At 38.8% G+C, this 18,732-nt stretch overlaps 1 protein-coding gene across 4 annotated transcripts in view; it reads left to right on the top strand.

Moving 5' to 3' along the window:
- CFAP299 (cilia and flagella associated protein 299) overlaps positions 1-18,732 on the top strand; it is a 560,265-nt gene that overhangs the window by 9,962 nt on the left and 531,571 nt on the right. For all 4 annotated transcript variants that reach the window (XM_058547349.1, XM_058547350.1, XM_058547347.1 and 1 more), the window contains exon 2: positions 10,511-10,641. In XM_058547349.1, coding sequence (XP_058403332.1) covers positions 10,511-10,641 — 131 coding nt within the window. The remainder of the gene's footprint in view (positions 1-10,510; positions 10,642-18,732) is intronic.

An 18,732-nucleotide genomic window follows, 5' to 3' on the forward strand; every position in this document is an offset into this window, starting at 1 on the left:
TGTTCCTGGGCTCTCAATTCTGTTCCATTGGTCTATGTGTCTGTTGTTATGCCAGTACCATACTGTTTTGATGACTATAGCTTTAAAATATAGCTTAAAATTAGGAAGTGTGATGCCTCTCACTTTGTTGTTCTTTCTCAGGATTGCTTTGGCTATTCAGGGTCTTTTGTGTTTCCATAGAAGCTTTAGGATTTTTTTTTTTTTTTACTTCTGTAAAAAGTGCCATTGGAATCTTGATAGGGTTTGCATTGAATCTATAGATAGGGGCTTATGCAGTATTTGATCCACAGGCACAGGGTCCTATATAACATTGTGTCAGACGAGGGACCTACTTTACCATAAAGGAGCTGTGGGAGTAAGGACCTGACCATGTGATTCACTTCTCATAGTACTTTCTGAAACATTCAGAGCTGCCAGCAGATAGATCATGGGAATGGGTTGCTGAAAGCATAACTGAAGTGCCAATTTGGAGATGATAGTTTGAGAGAATGGGGTGCCATGCTCCATGATGCAGTGTTTACTTTGAATCAAAGACCTTTGTATTGAGTTTTGTTCCCTTGGTCTGGGAATTAAGAGTTTGAAGCATCTTACTATCATTCCCAATGACCAAATTGGGGAATTTAATTAATTTTAGTTTCCCTTGCTGCTAGTGTATCTTTGTGTGACTCAGGCACTGCCAGTCATACACACCTACGTGAGAGTACTCTTTAGGAAAGAGTAACATGAGGAAGAATGCACCTTGTGGAATCCATTTTGTATTGAATGAGGTGGTGGAGGCTTTTGGCTTCAACTGATGCAGTGGCAGAAGTTCTGGGGTCTAATGTTCTAGGTCAACATGGTGAGTTGCAGTATCTATTTTCAGTGGTGACAGCGAAGAGATATTTGCTGAAACAGTTTGTATGGCTTTGAGTGTTGTTTCTGGCTGTGTAGGCATCAAACTTCACTTTTCCAGGGATTTTTTGAGCTATTATATATATATATATATATTTTTAAAGATTTTATTTATTTTATTTTTTCCCCCCAAAGCCCCAGTGGATAGTTGTGTGTCGTACCTGCACATCCTTCTAGTTGCTGTATGTGGGACTCGGCCTCAGGATGAACGGAGAAGTGGTGCCTCGATGCGCACCCGGGATCCGAACCCGGGCCACCAGCATCGCAGCGCGCGCACTTAACCACCAAGCCACAGGGCCGGCCCGAGCTATTATATTTTAATAATTCATTTTTATACTTGGACTGGCTACAGTAAGTGCTGCTGTTTGCAGCTAATAGGCTCAACTGATGATATTCACTTGCATTCCCCACCCTTTCCTTTCACATTTTTAGGGAACAGTTTTATTGATTAGCTCCTGTCACCTTAATTCCAACAGTCCCTCTGTGCTCGTTGAGGTATCTCCTATCTTGCCCCACCATATCTTTCTTTTCTTCCTTTTTACAGATATTCCTCTTGAATGAATTGTAAAATATTAACTGTCTTCGTTTCATCATCTTCCACTTTTCAACCCACTGCAAGCTGCCTTCCATCTTCATCATTCAATAGAAATTCTTCTTGCCATGGTGACAAATGAGGGGTGTGTCACTAAATCCATGGACAGCTTCTAGTTTAATCATTCAGTCTTCCACTGGGAGGAGGGATTGTATTGGTGTACAACTAGAGGCAAGAAGACTTTTTTGTGAAGCGTTTTTAATGTATCAAAAAAGAGAAGATTGTGGCTAGAACTAAAGTAGACAACAGCAGGCTTGTAGAGCCCTGGATATAATCAAAAAATCTTCCTTCCTTCCTTCCCATCTACCCATCATCTGTCTCTCCATTTTCCTTGTAAATATGAAAAAGAATAAATCAATAATACCACTAGGAAACAAGAAAGGATGCTACTCTAGGGGACCAGAAATTGTGCATATATCTGGTATGTTAGAAAGCAGACAGTATCAGATTGACAAGATAAAGAAAACCACAGCCCAAAATGAATAAAGAACAGTGTTGGAAAGGTCAGACAGGTTTAGAGAAAAGTCAGAGTCCACAATAATACAAAGTGCAAGAGAGAACCTGTAATTGATTAAAGAATTTAATTCTACATAGCTAGGCCAGAGGTATACCCTATACCCAGCATAGGCACTTGCAGTGTTTAACCCAAGGATAAACTAGAGAGCTGCTCTCTAAAGCAAGTGAAATACATGTTTAACAAGGAGTCCAGGAGAGGGTAAAAGGGCCTAAGAGATAATCAGAACTAAGCTTGAAGTAACTAAATAGTGCTAGAAGTCCAGAATAGATGCTGAAGAGAAGAAAATCTGGAAAGAGTTACACTTACTGTGCCAAGCCCTTCTTATTTTGGCAGTTAGGTTGGAGAGGGTGGGATATATCCCAACCTTCCTTCCTTCCTCATTCCCACATACCCTCAAGTGGAGTCTGTACATGGTCATACTCTACTCTGTTACACATATCTTCCACAGTTCACCTATTCAGAGCAGAGTCCAGTTAAAGAACCAGACCTGTACAACTATAGAGGGAATCCATGCTACTGACTATGCCAGTTGACCCAGTCATCTGTTCAAAAATACGTATCCCCAGATGTTTGAGGAAACACAATAGCGTGAAAGAGAAGGACCAAGATGAATAAGGAGAACAACTGGTGTCAGACAATCAAAACATTCAAAACCTAGAGAGAACTTGAAATAAATTCCGATTTTTCTACCTCAAACACATTTTAGTATCTGTTAAATCTATAAGCAAAATAATAGACTGGTATGAAAAGGGAGCAATCAGAGAGCAAGAAAGAATCCTTAGAAGTTAAAAACATAATTGGTGACATTTTAAAAAAGGCTAAATAAGAAAGTGAATACTTTTAAGGGACAAATTAATGATCTAGAAGTTAAACTTGATGTAATTACCCAGAGTGTAGTGGAAAAAAAAAAAGATGAGGAAATTAAGAAAGAATTATATGAAAGAAAATATGAAAGAATAATTCCAGAAGGCTCAATATCTATCTAATAGACATTCCAGAAAGAAATTATACAGAAACTGAAAGGGATAAAATAGTCAGTCGAATAATAAAAAAATTTCTGTGTGTTGGAGATAAGCACAAGATTGTAAGTGCCCATCAACTATCCAGTAGGATGAATGGAAAAGTTTCACAACTTGGCAGATAGTGGTAGAATTTCAGAATGCTGAGAATAAAAGGATAATTCAAAAATAATTCAAATTGGATGACATCAAAGTTAAAAACTTTTGTGCATCAAAGGACACTGTGAATAACATGTAAAAGCAACTCATAGAATGGGAGAAAATGTTTGCAAATTATATATCTGATAAGGGATTAATACCCAGAATATATAAAGAACTCCTACAATTCAACAATACGAAAGCAAACAATCTGATTAAAAATTGAGCAAAGAACTTGAATGTACATTTCTCCAGAGAACGTACACAAATGGCCAATAAGCACATGAAAAAGGTGTTTGATGTCACTGATCATTAGGGAAATGCGAATCAAAACCACAATGACATACCACTTCATACCCATTAGGATAGTTATTATCAAAAAAACAAAATAACAAGCGTTGGTGAGGATGGAGAAATTGGAACACTGTGCACCACTGATGGGAATGTAAAATGGTACACCATTGTGGAAACAGTATGGCAGCTCCTCAAAAAATTAAAAATAGAGTTACTATATAATCCAGCAATTCCACTTCTGGGTATATAGCCAAAAGAATTGAAAGCAGGGACTCAAACAGATATTTGTATACCCATGTTCACAGCAGCATTATTCACAATAGCCAAAAGGTGGCAGCAACCCCAGTATCTATTGATGGATGAAAACATAAACAAAATGTAGTATATATCTACAATGAAATATTATTCAGCCTTTAAAAGGAAGGAAATTCTGACACATGCTACAACATGGATGAACCTTGAGGACGTTATGCTAAGTGAAATAAACCAGTCACAAAAAGACAAATACCATGTAATTCCACTTATCTGAGGTACCTAAGGTAGTCAGATTCACAGATACAGAAAGTAGAATGGTCATTGCCAGGATCTGGGTAAAAGGAAGAATAGGGAGTTATTGTTTAATTGGTAAAAGAATTTCAGTTTTGTAAGATGAAAAGAATTCTAGTGATGGATGGTGGTGATGGTTGCACAAACAATATAAATGTACTTAATACTGCTGGACTGTACACTTAAAATGGTAATTTTATATTATGTATATTTTACTACAATTAAAAAAAAATTCAGAATGGCAATAACTTATATGTAAAAGAGAATCAGCTTGATCTTAGACTTTGCATTCCCAATAGTGATTCCTAGAATAAAATGGAGTAATATCTTTAAACTTCTTAGAAAATTTTATTTTGTACCTGGAATTCTGGCTGTATTAGTATTCTCTGTTTGGCCCTTGAGTTCTACATTCTGTCCTACCCCAACCTGCTCTGTGCTGGGAGAGGTTGATTTCTGTTGACTCCTTCAACTGAGCTCCCTTTCCCTTTGGCCAATTGGCTTCAACTAGTAAGAGGCACCAGCAAGAAATTAGAAGCCAGGAGGAGAAAGAGGTTGGGCATTTTTCCTTCAGACTCCTTCCATACTGTGCTGCAGGTTAAGAATTTCATCAAGCCACAATTTAGGGTCTGGTAACTGTCCTAGAGCTGTCTCCGCGGGTTCTATTAATGGCTTCCTTCCCTTTCCTTGTTTGGATGAGTTAATGGCTGTTAATAGCTCACTGCTGTTGCTGGCTGTAGGGTGCTTCATTATTTTGGATTTCTTTTAACCCTGTCTATACCTTTGTAAATTAACTCAGCCAATCAACTGCCTTCAATTCTTCCATTTGAATGTATCATCTATTTCTTGCCTGGACTCTGACTAATGAACTAGATAACCTAACATTCAAATGGGAATGCAAAATACTTTTTTTTTGAGAAAATCAAGGACTCATAAAACCACTTACAGATCTTTTCTCAATTCATAACTTGAGCAGATGCTTCATATATTTTCATATAGATTTTTAAATGTACTATAAACTTGTATATAGCTTTCTTTTATCTGCTGTTATGGCTCTTTTCTGATTTCTAAAATTGTTTGTGTATTCTTTCTTTTCCACCATCAATCTTGCCAAATGTTATCTATTTTGTTGGTCTTTTTAAAGAATAAGCTCTTGGCTTTCATTAAGCAATCAAAGCTTACTGGATTTGTATATTTTATTCATTTTTCCTGTTGTTTTGTTTATTAATTCTTTCCTTCTATATGATTTAGGTGTATTTTGCTATTCTTTATTTAGTTGAATGGTTAGCTGTTTATTTTCAAACTTGCTTTTTTCTAGCAAATGCGTTGATGCATTTTTTTCTATGTGTTTTATTAAGGCTTAGTATGTAATTTCCTTGCCAAAAATTTTAAATTCTGTTTGACAAATATATCATAAATAAGTCAAAAGACAAGCAACTGCCTGAGAATAAATATTTGCAAAATGTATAATCAACAAGGACTTGCTATCTAGAATAAAGCCCTATAAAGCAATAAGAAATAGATAAAAATCTATTAGGAAAATGAGCAAATTTAGCAAATAGGCAATTCTCATATGGACACTAAAAATAATAATTATATGAAATTTGCATATATATGGCATAATATCATTTATGAAAAAAATTTTTTAAAAAATCATGAAACTATACCAAATAGTTCCCCCTTTCGTGATTCCCCTTTTCCTATGTAAGTAATCTGCTACCAAGTGGCCGGCTAATCCCCAAGCCCTGAGCTCCTCATTTTCTTTCTTCAAGGCCTTCAGCACACTTAGAAACAACCAACTCTATTATATTTCTTACTGCCACCGCTTAATGCTGGCATCTAAAGGTGATAAATTAAATAACTTTTCCCTCTGCATTCCATGGACTACAGTGAGCTCTTTACCACTGTAAACAGGGCTTTTAATGCCTTTAATAAGATCAGAGAACCAATTCCAGGTAACCCAGAACCAATTCTGAGAACCCAACTTTAAATTTCTGTTCCTCTGGAACCATTGCCAGTAGCTGATTATGCATCATTCAGGGTTCAGAGAAGCAGCAACACACACACACACACACACACACGCGCGCGCGCGCACACATATATGTGTATATATATGTGTGTCACGTATATAATTTTTAAATAGACATTTGACCTTACATGATTATGAGAACTGTTTAAACAGTCTACGAAAGGTTATTTCTTTGGTGTCTGGTGCTGGAGCCTGAAGTCATTAGGACAGACAGCTAGGAAGGAATGGTGCATGACAAGTGGGGGAAGCAAGGGCGAACTGAGACCCGCAAGGATGAGCTAGAATTCACAAGGACAAACTGGAACTTATAACAGGCCCTCACCTCCTGCACTCCTCCAACTTGGATGATAGGGGTGAACTGCTGGGGAAGCCAGCACCTTTAGTCACAGAGCTAAACATACACATGTACCTGGCCCAGGAGTTGGAAGAGCTGAAGGAGAAGATCCTGCAAGAGGCAGAACAACATGGCTGCTCCTTCTCTTCTGCCTTCCAAATCTATTGCAAATGTCTCTTGTGGCCCAACCTAACCTGTAACTATCTAAGAAGGAAAATTATGGGAAACTAAGTTCTAGGTTAGCTAAGTTGACAGAAGACAAGTTCACTACATCTGCCATGTTTTAATTTCTTAAGAATGTATTTATGTCTGACTTGTATAATTAAAAACTAATAAAAATGATGTAATTTACTTACATCATTCTACAGGACTTGTGTAACCCTGACATCAATTCAGAAAAGGGTAGTACAAAATAGAAAGCTAAAGACTAATTTTACTTATGAACTAGATGAAAAGAAATGTAAAATGAATCTGGGAATATATTAAGAAATAATAGATCAGAGTAAGAGTAGTGTGATTTATCATAGGAATGCAAGGATGAGCCATGACATTAACAAATTAAAAAAAAATGATAATCTGTATAGATGCAGAAAAAGCATAGGATAAAATTCTACACTCATTCATATCAAACTTGATAAAGAGTATATAGCAAACACTTGTAGTAAACTTCATATTCAGTGGTTAAACATTTGAAAGTTTAGCATTTGAATCAGAAACCTGTTAAAAATGTTTGTTAGTATTCTTAACTTTTTATTGGCAGTCTGGCCAAAGCAATGCTGCAATGAAAGAAATGTGTCATAAATTTTGGAAGAAGGATTCAGAATGTTATTTATAGGCTGTATGATTATCTATTATGAAAATGCAAGAAGATTAACTGGGACCCTATTAGAAGAAATCAGTGAGTTTAATAAAGAAGTCTAAGATTGAGCTACAGCAATAACTGTTCTCCAGCAATAAACAACGCATTAACAAAACTGACAAAAACAAAAGCTAACTGAGCCTGTGGGGGCAATGTCAAGCATTCTAGTGGCCGGAGACTTTCTCTTCGTTCCTTTTTGAATGAGAAACGCCTGGTGCCCCAGATGCTGGATGCCTCTTGTTCCAGACTTGTCTGTAAGGAGTCTGGCTCACACCACCTAACACATAAACCCCAAACCTCGTCTGTGCCTCACCCACACGCCTACTCAGAGAAACAGTGCAGAGGCAGTTCGCCCCTGGGGTGCAGCCAGGTTGGGGGGAGTGGGCTCTGGCCGAAAGGCTGTGCAGGGAGAGGGTACAGCCCGAAACCAGCATGTGGAATGAACTGTTCAGGCGCAGCGGCAAATGCATAGCCTTCCAAGAACCCACAGGGCCTGGGCAGTGACTTGGGCTTCTAGCATGGAACCCGGGAGTCCCAATCCAACGTCTGCCAAGGTCAAGCCACAGCATCCACCAGGCCAGGTGTAAACTCCCAGCAGGTGAGAGGTGTCTAAAATTCGTCCCAGGAGAATATGTAGGCGTCTCTTCAGAATTAAGTCTTCCACAGACATTTGCTGACCACTTGGGCCGGGTCTGCCTTTTCCACATGTTGTTTTACAGTTCCTGTAGAGTAATGAAGCCTTCTTTTTAAGGGTGGGCCATCTCTGGGTTCCATTTTGCGTGATGCCTCCTTATAGCTAAAACCCCCAAACTGCTAGCATCCAAGAGTTGATGACTCATGATCACATGAGAAAAGAAGCATTAACAATTAATAAAAGATTACTGCCTTATTTATATACTATCATGGCTAATCATTTGTTTTTACTAAGATGAACCATTATAGTCAAAACCATTAGAGTTTAATAAAAAATGATAATATGTTTGCCTTTCAAAAAAAATTGTAAGTGGAATCCCAGAAGGATCAGAGGGAAGTAGGGAATAAAATATATTTGAAAAAATAATGGCTAAAAAGTTCCAAATTTTGTGGAAATTGTAATCCATAGGGCCAAGGAGTACAATGAATTCCAAGCAGAATAAACACGAAGACACCACGCCAAGAAATATCTTAAAATTGCTGAAAACCAATGATAAAGAGAAAAATCTTAAAGGAATCTAAAGTAAAAGGACACACTATGTAGAATAAAACAAAGACAGAAAAGACTGAACACTTATCAGAAATAATACAAGCCATGGGACAATGGGGTGGCATCTTTAAAGTACTGAAAGGTAAAAAGTCACCCTGGAACCCTAATCCAGCAAAAATATCTTTTAAAAATTAAGGTGAAATAAATATATATATATATTTCAGTCAAACAAAAGCCAAGATCATTTGTTGTTAGCAGACCTACACGACAACATATGTTAAACAAAGTTGTTTAGGTAGAAGGAGAATCGTATATCAGTAGGAAACTGGGATCTACACAAAGGAATAAAAAGCACCAGAAATGCTAAGCATGTGAATAAAAAAAATTTTTATTTCTCAATTTATTTAAAGATGCTTTCTTTAAAGATAACTGACCATTTAAAGTGGAGAGATGACTCATGATTCCACTAGTTAGAGCGTGGTAATGGTAAGTGAAGCAACCAACGTCAACTTCTTCCTCGTTTTCTCAGTCGGTCTTGTCATTTGTTATAATGTACGTTAGTGTAGATGAGTGCAGAACTATCTAAATGGTTTTGGGTGGCCCAGGTAAGGCACACAGGAATGCATAATCCATTCCACATACAAAATAATACAGCAACTTTTTAATAGTCTTTATTATATAAAATACTCAGTGGACCACAAGCAATTTGTATCCTGCTAGAAGAATCCCACAGTCTCACAGCGCTTAGCTGAGAGTTCTCCCTGTAAGCTCACTTTTAGTAATATATTTATGAAAATTTACACTCAAATCATCTAACTTTTGTAAGCCAAACCCCAAATCTGCATTGCTCTTTCTATTAAATGTTAATTCCACTAGGTGGAGGCATTTGCTCAGTTTTGTGATTCACACTAAAGAGGCTAGGGATAACAAGTGTAGTAAGCAGGAGAACAAATCAGAAAGAAGGCAAATAGCCCCCCAAGGCCTGGTGCTTTGCATGGTATCAGCTTGGCAAATGTATCCACATTGCTACACAGGGTTCAGCATTTGCTTTTAATGTTTAGCAAAGGAAAGTAGCAAGTTTTCTAGGTTGGTAGTGTCTGAAGTTTTTGGTTTTGTTCGAATAGTTTGAACTTTAAAATAGCCACTGTCGGTTGAATGGATTATTAACCCTGTATCTTAAGTTTTCTCGTTTAATCCTGTTAGATGGTCCTTGCATTCAAGGGTGACATATTAAGTGAGGGTCTATAACAATAAAATATATGCTGTTTTCACTATATTTCAGATATTTCATATTTAATTAAGATGATAATATAAGGACCGTTATTAATATATACATATTTTTATGTAATACTTTATTCTTTATATTAGTAACTTCATGTAAAATGACAGCTCTTCAAATTATGGGGAAACATTCTTTTCTGAATATGCTGTGCAAGTGACAAAAATGTGTGAGGTAGTTCTTAAAGTAACTGAAATATAAAGGGTCTAAAGGATTGTGGGGAAACTTTTTCAATTTGGAGCTTTTTATGGTCATCTTCTCGGGTTTCTACTTTTCTGCTTTTATTGGTACCAACAGTACATGGAAACAACATCTTTCTCCTTAAATAGGAAATTCATCTGCTCTTTATTTTGTATTTGAAGTTATAATGCTCTGTGTCAGCAGTTAATTGACTTCAACGAAGTAAGTCTGAAATGTTGAACTTTCTGTAAGCAACCCAATTCTCTTTTTGTGCAATTGGTTTTTAAAAAGTCTTTCTTGTATGGGTACTATTGTCTCTAGTTTTATTGTTTTAAAGCTACTCTATTAATTATCTACAGCTGTTCTCATAAATTGATTAAAAACACAACAGACTTTTGTCTTGCAATCCCTTAGAGAAAATTTGGTGAATAATGTTATTTTTTTTTTATTTTACATCTATGGGAAAAGGATGAAAAATCAGATGTTTATAAAAGTATTGTCAGAAAGAATTCTAATTTTTCATATTTAATAAATCTTGTCTCATTTTTAAATAATAAATTTGATTTTTCTTTTAAAACAATTATTCAGTGTATATCAGATAAAAGAAGATGTCTCATTCATCCGCAAATCTAACAATTGGTTTTCTCTGTAGGATGAAAGCCTGGCCCGCCAGTTGGTGGAGCTAGGCTACCGAGGGACTGGAGAGGTGGTAAAAAGGGAAGATTTTGAAGCAAGGAAGGCGGCTATAGAGATTGCAAGGTTGGCTGAAAGAACCCAGAAAAAGTAAGTCTCCGTGTTCAAGATCTATATTTGATATTATATTGTAGAGTCTCTGGAAAAATCCAATTTTGTTGGCATTATTGTAATTTAGCAATGCTGCTTGGAGCAGGTAGAACTTGGAATATCCTAAGTGTGTGTTCTCCAGATCAGGAACTGGAGGAACTGTGATATGCTTGCAAGACACTCACATGTACCTCTGAGCTGCTAGCTTAAGAAATATAAATACTAAAATACGGTCATCATACCAATAAAGTCCTGTTAAAAAGTATCTCAATATTATTGGCTTTATGTATTTATATACTAAAAATATGAGTGACTTTTGCCTTAGAATTCTTTGTACTTTTGAGGCCTATAAATCTTTGGCATCATTTATGTTCTCACATTTTTATAGAAATTGATTCATTCAACTCTATTAACAATCACTGGCTTTTGTTAATGTGATTAATATATGGTTATATGAAATATGAATGTAATAAAATATGTGAAATATATTATGAAAGACCTGTATACCTAAAGTGAACTGTATCAAACTAAGACAATTTGAAAAAGACTTGACAAAATAATTATCTATTTACTTTTTAAAAATGAATGCTAAAGTTATTGGGGCCGGCCCCGTGGTGTAGCGGTTAAGTGCGCGCCCTCTGAACCCCGGGCGCGCACCAGCACACCACTTGTCAAGCCATGCTGTGGCGGTGTCCCATATAAAGTAGAGGAAGATGGGCACGGTTGTTAGCACAGGGCCAATCTTTCTCAGCAAAGAAGAGGAGGATTGGCATCAGATGTTAGCTCAAAGCTGATCTTCCTCACATACACAAAAAAAAGAATGCTCAAGTTATAAATGTTGGAGAGGATAGTTACTTAGAAATCACTATATTATTAGATAACATTTAAAAAAATACCCAGTAATTATAAGTAGAAATCTCCCATGTATTTATTATAAAAAATAATGCTTAGTAGTAGAATGTGAATTGGTTCTGGGAATGTACAATTTTAATTGGTCTTCCTAGTGGTTATCATGTTTCAGAACCATAGAATATTGAAATTTAATATACTGAAATTTGGTAATATATTAGTTTTCTGCCTTAACACATTACTACAAAGTTAGTGGCTTAAAACAATACAGATGTATTTATTCATAGTTCTGTAGGTCAGAAGTCAGGGTACAGTGGCTTAGCTAAGTTCTCTACTCACAAGGTCAAAATCCTGGTGTTGTCTGGACTGAGTTCTTGTCTGGAGGCTCTAAGGATGAATCTGCTTCCACACTCATTCAGGTTGCTGGCCAAAGTTCCTTGTGATTGTAGGTCTGAGGTCCCATTTCCTTGTCAGCTGTCATTTGGGGGACTGGTCTTTGCTCCTACAAGCTGCCCACATTTCTTCTCATGCTTTCCATGTGGTCCCCCTCCAGCAAGAGTGGATTGAGATCCTCTCACCCTTCAAATCTCTCTAACTTCCCCTTCTGCAGTGTCTTTTCTGACTCCAGCCAGAGAAAGATCTCTCCTTTTAAGGGCTCATGTGATCACACTGGGTCCATCTAGATTATCCAGGATAATCTCCCTATTTTAGGGTCTATAACCTTCATTACATCTGCAAAGTCCAGTTTGCTGTGTAATATAACACATTTACAGGTTCTAGGGATTAGGGCATGGGCATCCCTGGGGTGGGGCATTCTGCTTACCACAGGTAATTTATATAAAACTTCAATAACTTATTCAACACAGTTGTACTCGACTTCTATTTTTGTAAAATTGAAATAATGCAAAGTACATGTGTACAATGTGATGTGTCTTATATAAAACATCAGAAGAGCCTTCTCTTTCTGTAGGTATCAATAAATGTTTATGAATCAGGAGTAGAAGTAGAGAGATTTTTGTGAGATTTTACGAGGAATTAATGTAAATTCATATTTTATTAGAAGTGTATCCTATTTCATATCAAGAAGAGTTGGTCATATTTAAAGAGTAAATTTCATCCATGTACAGTGCTCATTTCATGTTTGAAGATCAAAGTAGGTATTTACTCTATGCAATAGTCTCTTTAACTGGTCAGAGCTGGAAGTCATCAGGCTACTTCAGTACCAGTCATGGGAGACTAATCCCCACCCCAAGATGCTAGAATTGGAATGCCCTTTCATCTGCAGATCTTCTCAGGCTGCCTTTGTAATGGGATGGGCCCCATATGTTTCCTCTTGCCCCATGTGGGAGTCACTTTGCTCCCTTCTCTGCCAGATCCATTGTAGTGTTATTAGCAGCAGGGCCAGCAGAGAGTGTCCTACAGCCAAATATGTCCTGTGCCTGTATTTGCTGGAGGATCACTTTGGAAATATGCATTGACATCTTACTGCCTGCCAACTAGTGCCAACTTGGAAACACTTGATTCTACTATCAGATTATTTTACATTAACTTCTCTAATGTGCAGGTGAGCAGCTCCAAGTAGATCACAATCCTCTGCTCTCGCAATCATAGAGCGACCATTTCAAGAAGTGCTGGCACCTAAGAGTATGTCACTTACTTAGAATATTTTCATAGGGGAGACAGTCTGGAGAGATGAAAGTTAAAGATATTGGGGGAGATATTTTGGTAGGTATTTTGATAAGAAGAAGGCATAAGGTATGTCAACTTAAAAGGCAAATTTGCCTGTTACTTTATCTCAAAATGAGTTTATTCCGGAATAGCCAAAATAATTGCAATTCAGCATGTGCATGCTATGGCACACCATAGAGAAATCTGGAAAAGAAAGGAAGGGAGGTGCTTTCATAAAGAAAAAGGTGGAGGGCCGGCCCCGTGGCTTAGCGGTTAAGTGCGCGTGCTCCGCTGCTGGCGGCCCGGGTTCGGATCCCGGGTGCGCACCGACGCACTGCTTCTCTGGCCATGCTGAGGCCGTGTCCCACGTACAGCAACTAGAAGGATGTGCAGCTATGACATACAACTATCTACTGGGGCTTTGGGAGGGGAAAAATAAGTAAATAAATAAATAAAATTATAAAAAAAAAAGTGGGGGGAGTAGGGAAGGGCCGTTCTAAATGAAAGTCTGTTGAGGGAAAATACAAGTTCAGGGCAGCAATGGCTTCTCGTTGGCTATGCTGCAGTGTTTCTCATCGGCTGGGCTGTTGCCAGGTGGGGACAGAAATTTTCCTTCAGTAGTAAAGTAGTTTTACTTCCTGTGGAAGATGCAAGCCTTCATCTCTTCCTGTTTGTTGCAGTTGACCATGTATGATAGGATTTGAGAGCTCTCCCTACAGGCCTCCTGGACTCCAATTTAGTTAAGGTTTCTTTTATTAATTTCCACAGGTAAAAAGAAATATTTTGGGCTTTTATTCAGTCATTCACTTTACAAATACTCATACACAACCATACTGCATTAGGTACTATGCTAGGTGCTAGGGATATGATAGAATGTAAGACTTAACCCCTGCCCTCAAGAAATTTGAGGACTAGGTAAATGAAAGACAATTACATTGCTGGTGGGAATATAAAATGGAAAACAGTTTGGCAGTTGTTCAAAAAGTTAAACATAGAGTTACCATATGACCCAACAATTCTACCCCAAGGTATATATCCAAGGGAACTGAAACCATAGGTCCACTTCAAAACATACACCAATGTTCCTAGCAGCATTATTCATAGCAACCATAAAGTGAAAACAACCCAAATGTCTATCAACTGATGAATGGGTAAAAAAAATATGGTATATAGATACAATGGAATATTATTCAGCTATAAAAGGAGTGAAGTACTGTTACGTGCTATAACATGGATAAACCTCGAAAACATTAGGCTAAGCAAAAGAAGCCAGACAAAAAGACTACATATTGTATAGTTCCATTTATATAAAATGTCCAGAATAGGTAAATCCATAGAGACAAAAAATAGATTTGTGGTTGCCAAGGGCTGGAAGGAAGGGTGAATGGAGAATGACTGCTAATTCTCTTTTTGGGGTGATAAAATATTATGGAATTCGATATTGATGTTGATTGCACAACTTTGTAAATATACTGAGAACCATTGACCTGTGTACCTTAAAAGTTTGAATTTTATGGTATGTGAATTATATATCAGTAAAAAAGACAATTACAATAGAAGATAATATGTGCTGTGATAGATGCTGTGGTGACACCCTGAACTAGTACTGAGTCAAGATTTGGAGGAGTGTGAAGAACAGGGAAAGCTCTTCTTAAGGCATGACTGCTAAATTTACTCTTAAAGGGTAAGTAGGAGTTAATCAGGCAAAGAGGGGTATGAAGATGGGCACATCCACTTTTGTCTCTATGATAAGCTCTCCTTGGCAAATTATTCTCTCTACATCTTTGTCTTAATTTATACCTGTTCCCTTGCTAAGATGTTTTTTCCCTTAAAGCTGTGGCAGCTAGAGGCCATTCATTTCCGCATTTACTGGGGTGGTGTTGTTGGTGAGTGGTTTCTGTGTTCTCCTAGCTCCCTCAACCTTTGCTGCAAAATCATCTCAGCTTCATTATCATGTAAACATTGTCTCTCATCTCTCCTCCACTGAGATTCACGCCAGCTGGGTATAGTAGCCACAAGGCAGAGATTGGAAAGAAGGGATGGGAGTAGTTTAGCTTGTGGTCCTTTTGTCAAGACAGAGTATTCTTTCCCCCAGGGGCTGGCCATGGTGTTTACTGCAGTAGCTTCCATTATAAGCTCCAGAGAATTTCTATTTATAGTGACAAGTTCAGTTGATTTCCAGAGGTGATAGAGAGATGGACCTTGACTATTTGCAACACAGGTTGAACATTGAGGTCTAGTTAGTAGTTAGAACTGAGTCATCCCTCAGGCTGAACACTCTCCTAGATGAGCTTGTAAGATCTTCAGAGTCTTTGTTTTGAGTCAGCTTATCTTTTTAGGAAATGAATTAGTCCCTCTTAAAACTACTCCTGGGATAATAACCTTATTTTACTGAAACACAGCATTGAAACGTAGATAGACGGAATAAGTGATAGCCCCGATGGAGCTGGTAATTGTCCTGGTTTGCTATTGCCACCTTCTTGAGAGACTTTGTGATGAGCCTTTGGGAATTCTTGTAAGGGTTTCTTGTGCTAGCCTGAGAGGAGTCAGGTGCAGAATGTGTAGGGATCCCTGTGATCTTTTTTGCTTAAATGAAGAGGCTGTCTATGGTGATTTAGGGGGAGATTCCTGTGTGCTTTTATCCTCTGGTACATCTGGAACTCAATTGGCTAGACTTCTACCAGTCTAGCCAATTTATCATCTGTCAACTACTTTCTGGCATGATTTGGAGTCTTCTTCAATTTGTTTTTCATAATAGGAGATGGAAATATCTATTACTTGACAGAATACTCTTTTAATTTTATGAGGGTGAAGTTGGATAAAAGGCCAAAATTTGTTTCATGTAAAATGACTTTATCCCATTCACTTTATGATCAAAAGTGAATACCATATACTTGTGAATTAAATGAATTTATGTAAGTTTAAAGTGTTCTGCTAGGTAAAATCTGATTTCTGTGAAATGGCTTCAACTTTTGGCTTTGTTTCAAATATTATATTTTTTAAAAGTTATTCTCGGGGCCGGCCCGGTGGCGCAAGCGGTTAAGTGCGCGCGCTCCGCTGCGGCGGCCCGGGGTTCGCTGGTTCGGATCCTGGGCGCGCACCGACGCACTGCTTGGTAAGCCATGCTGTGGCGGCGTCCCATATAAAGTGGAGGAAGATGGGCACAGATGTTAGCCCAGGGCCGTCTTCCTCAGCAAAAAAAAAAAAAGAGGAGAATTGGCGGATGTTAGCTCAGGGCTGATCTCCTCACAAAAAAAAAAAAAAAAAAAAGTTATTCTCATATGTTTTGTAGTTCTCAAACAAAAAATATAGACTTGTGGCTTGTTGCAGATTAGCTTCTCCAGGAAGCAGACAGTGAGAGTCAAGAGTGCAAAAGGTTTGTTGGGGAAGCAACACCCGTGAAAAGAAAAGTGAGGAAACAGGGCTGAGCAGGGTCAGCACCTTGATGCCCAAGTTACAAAGACTCTCCCAGCACAATGGCAAGCTCCAGAGTAAAGGTCCATTGAAGGAGTCTCACATTGTGTGAAGTGGGCAGGCCCTACTTCCCCTGCTGTGCATTGGCTGTGCAAGACAAGTGTGATCTCGGCTTGAAAGCTGAGGCAGACTGTGAAAGGGTTAACAGCTGGAGGTTGTCAGCCCAGCAAAGTCCTTATGGCCAGGCAGTGAGCCTTTTCTCCAAGGAGTATCCGAGTGATATGTCTCCATGCCTGCTGCAGCTTCCCCCTTTTGACATACAGATCCACTTCGTGTGTGCAGGCGGCAGCTCCTCCAGAACACTGAGGGCCTCTCTCCTTGAGAGGAAACTCAGAAGAGGAAAGTTAGTGGGATGAGCTATAGTCCCCATCACTGCTATTGGTTTGGGGGCCAGAATTGGTTCTCCTCATCTCCTTCCACTATCCATTCTAAATCCTCTGCCTTTAGCTATCACCTCTCGACGTCTCATTCATGAGATGGCTGAGATCCTTGTAATCCTACTCTTCTCAGGCTGGCGTTGCTGCATTTGTCATTCTCATTAAACATTTCATAAGGGAGTACCAAGAGGTGCCCCAGTGGGTCCCTCGAGTTTGTCTCATGTTCCTCCCTACCCCATTCTGTAACAGCAGTCCTATTTCTCCTGCTGATCAGCGTACTCTTCACAATATAGTGTCCCCTCTTCTTGCCTGCTGGTCCCTGGGCATAAGAAGCCCAAAGTGTTCATGAGGCAGCCATAGCTTGTAGTTCACTGAGACTCTTGCTGTTTTCCCTAGTTAGAGTGTTCTAAAGGATGGCACCTTATCCTTGAAAAATGTTGTCTCTAAGCTGGTTATCCAGCTGTGCCTTCAGTGGACCATTCCAATGCTTTCAGGCTGATAGCTTCTAATGGTGTACAATGTGATATGGCTGGAGGATCCTATGGTCTTGAGCTCTCTCCCACACCTTTTTGTTGTAAAGGGAGTTCCCTGGTTGAGATGCTATGTTGTACTGATTCCATGCCTGTGGATCAGGTATTCCATAAGTACTCCAACTAAGGCCAAGGAGGCAGAAAAGGCACACTCACATCTGGAATAGTTATTCCTGTGGGAATGAACTGCTGCCCCTTCTAGGACAAAAAGGGCCCAATGTAGTCAAATCACCAGCAAGAGTCCAGTTGTTCTTGAGAAATAGTGCCCTACCAGGGGCTCAGCATTGGTCTCTGTTGCTGGAAAATTGGACATTCAGAAGTAGGAGTAGCTAGATTGGCCTTGGTAAGTGAGAGTCTATGCTGTTGGGTCCTTGTATAGCCTTCCTCTGTTATACTTTATTCATGTGCCCATCTTGCCCATCAGATGAGCACTGATAAAGGCTGGCTGACATCAACTGGCTGAGCCCTTTTGTCTAGTTGCTTGGTTCGTTCATCATTTTTGGTGGGTGTTATAAAAATCTTAACACTTGTACTCATTGTCATATGTCCATCCATAAGGCTCCACCTCAGACATTCCTAGTCTCCAGTCTTCCCAAGTTTTTTCTTCTAGGTTCCTGTCCAGCAAGCCAGGCCGTTCACCACTGCCTGTGAGTCTCTTCTAACCTTTGGGCCAGTTCTTTTTTCGTATCCGTCTACAGAGTGGATGATCAGATGTGTCACCTGAAGTTCTCCCCGTTGGGAGGGTTTTTCTTCCCCACTGTAGTTTAAAGTCATCACTGAATGTTATGGGTTGAATTGTGTTCCCCAAGAAAGATATGTTGAAATCCTAATTCCCAGTACTTCAGCGTGTGACCTTATTTGTGAATAAGGTCATTGTGATATAATTAGTTAACTTAAGGTGAGTTCATGTTGAGGTAGACTGGGCCCCTAATCCGATATGACTGGTGTCCTTAGAAGAAGAGGGCCATGTGAAGACAGACACACAGGGAAAATGCCATGTAATGATGGAGGATTCAAGTGATGCATCTACAAGCCAAGGAATGCCAAAGATTTCCAGCAAACCACCAGAAGCAAGGGAGAGGCAAAGAAAGAGTTCCTTACAGGTTCCAGAGGGAGCATGACCCTGCTGATACATCTTGATTTTGGACTTTTAGCTTCTAGAACTGTGATACAATCAATTTCTGTTATTTTAA

This window comes from Diceros bicornis, chromosome 8 (genome assembly GCF_020826845.1).
Source record: "Diceros bicornis minor isolate mBicDic1 chromosome 8, mDicBic1.mat.cur, whole genome shotgun sequence".
NCBI classification, from domain to species: domain Eukaryota; kingdom Metazoa; phylum Chordata; class Mammalia; order Perissodactyla; family Rhinocerotidae; genus Diceros; species Diceros bicornis.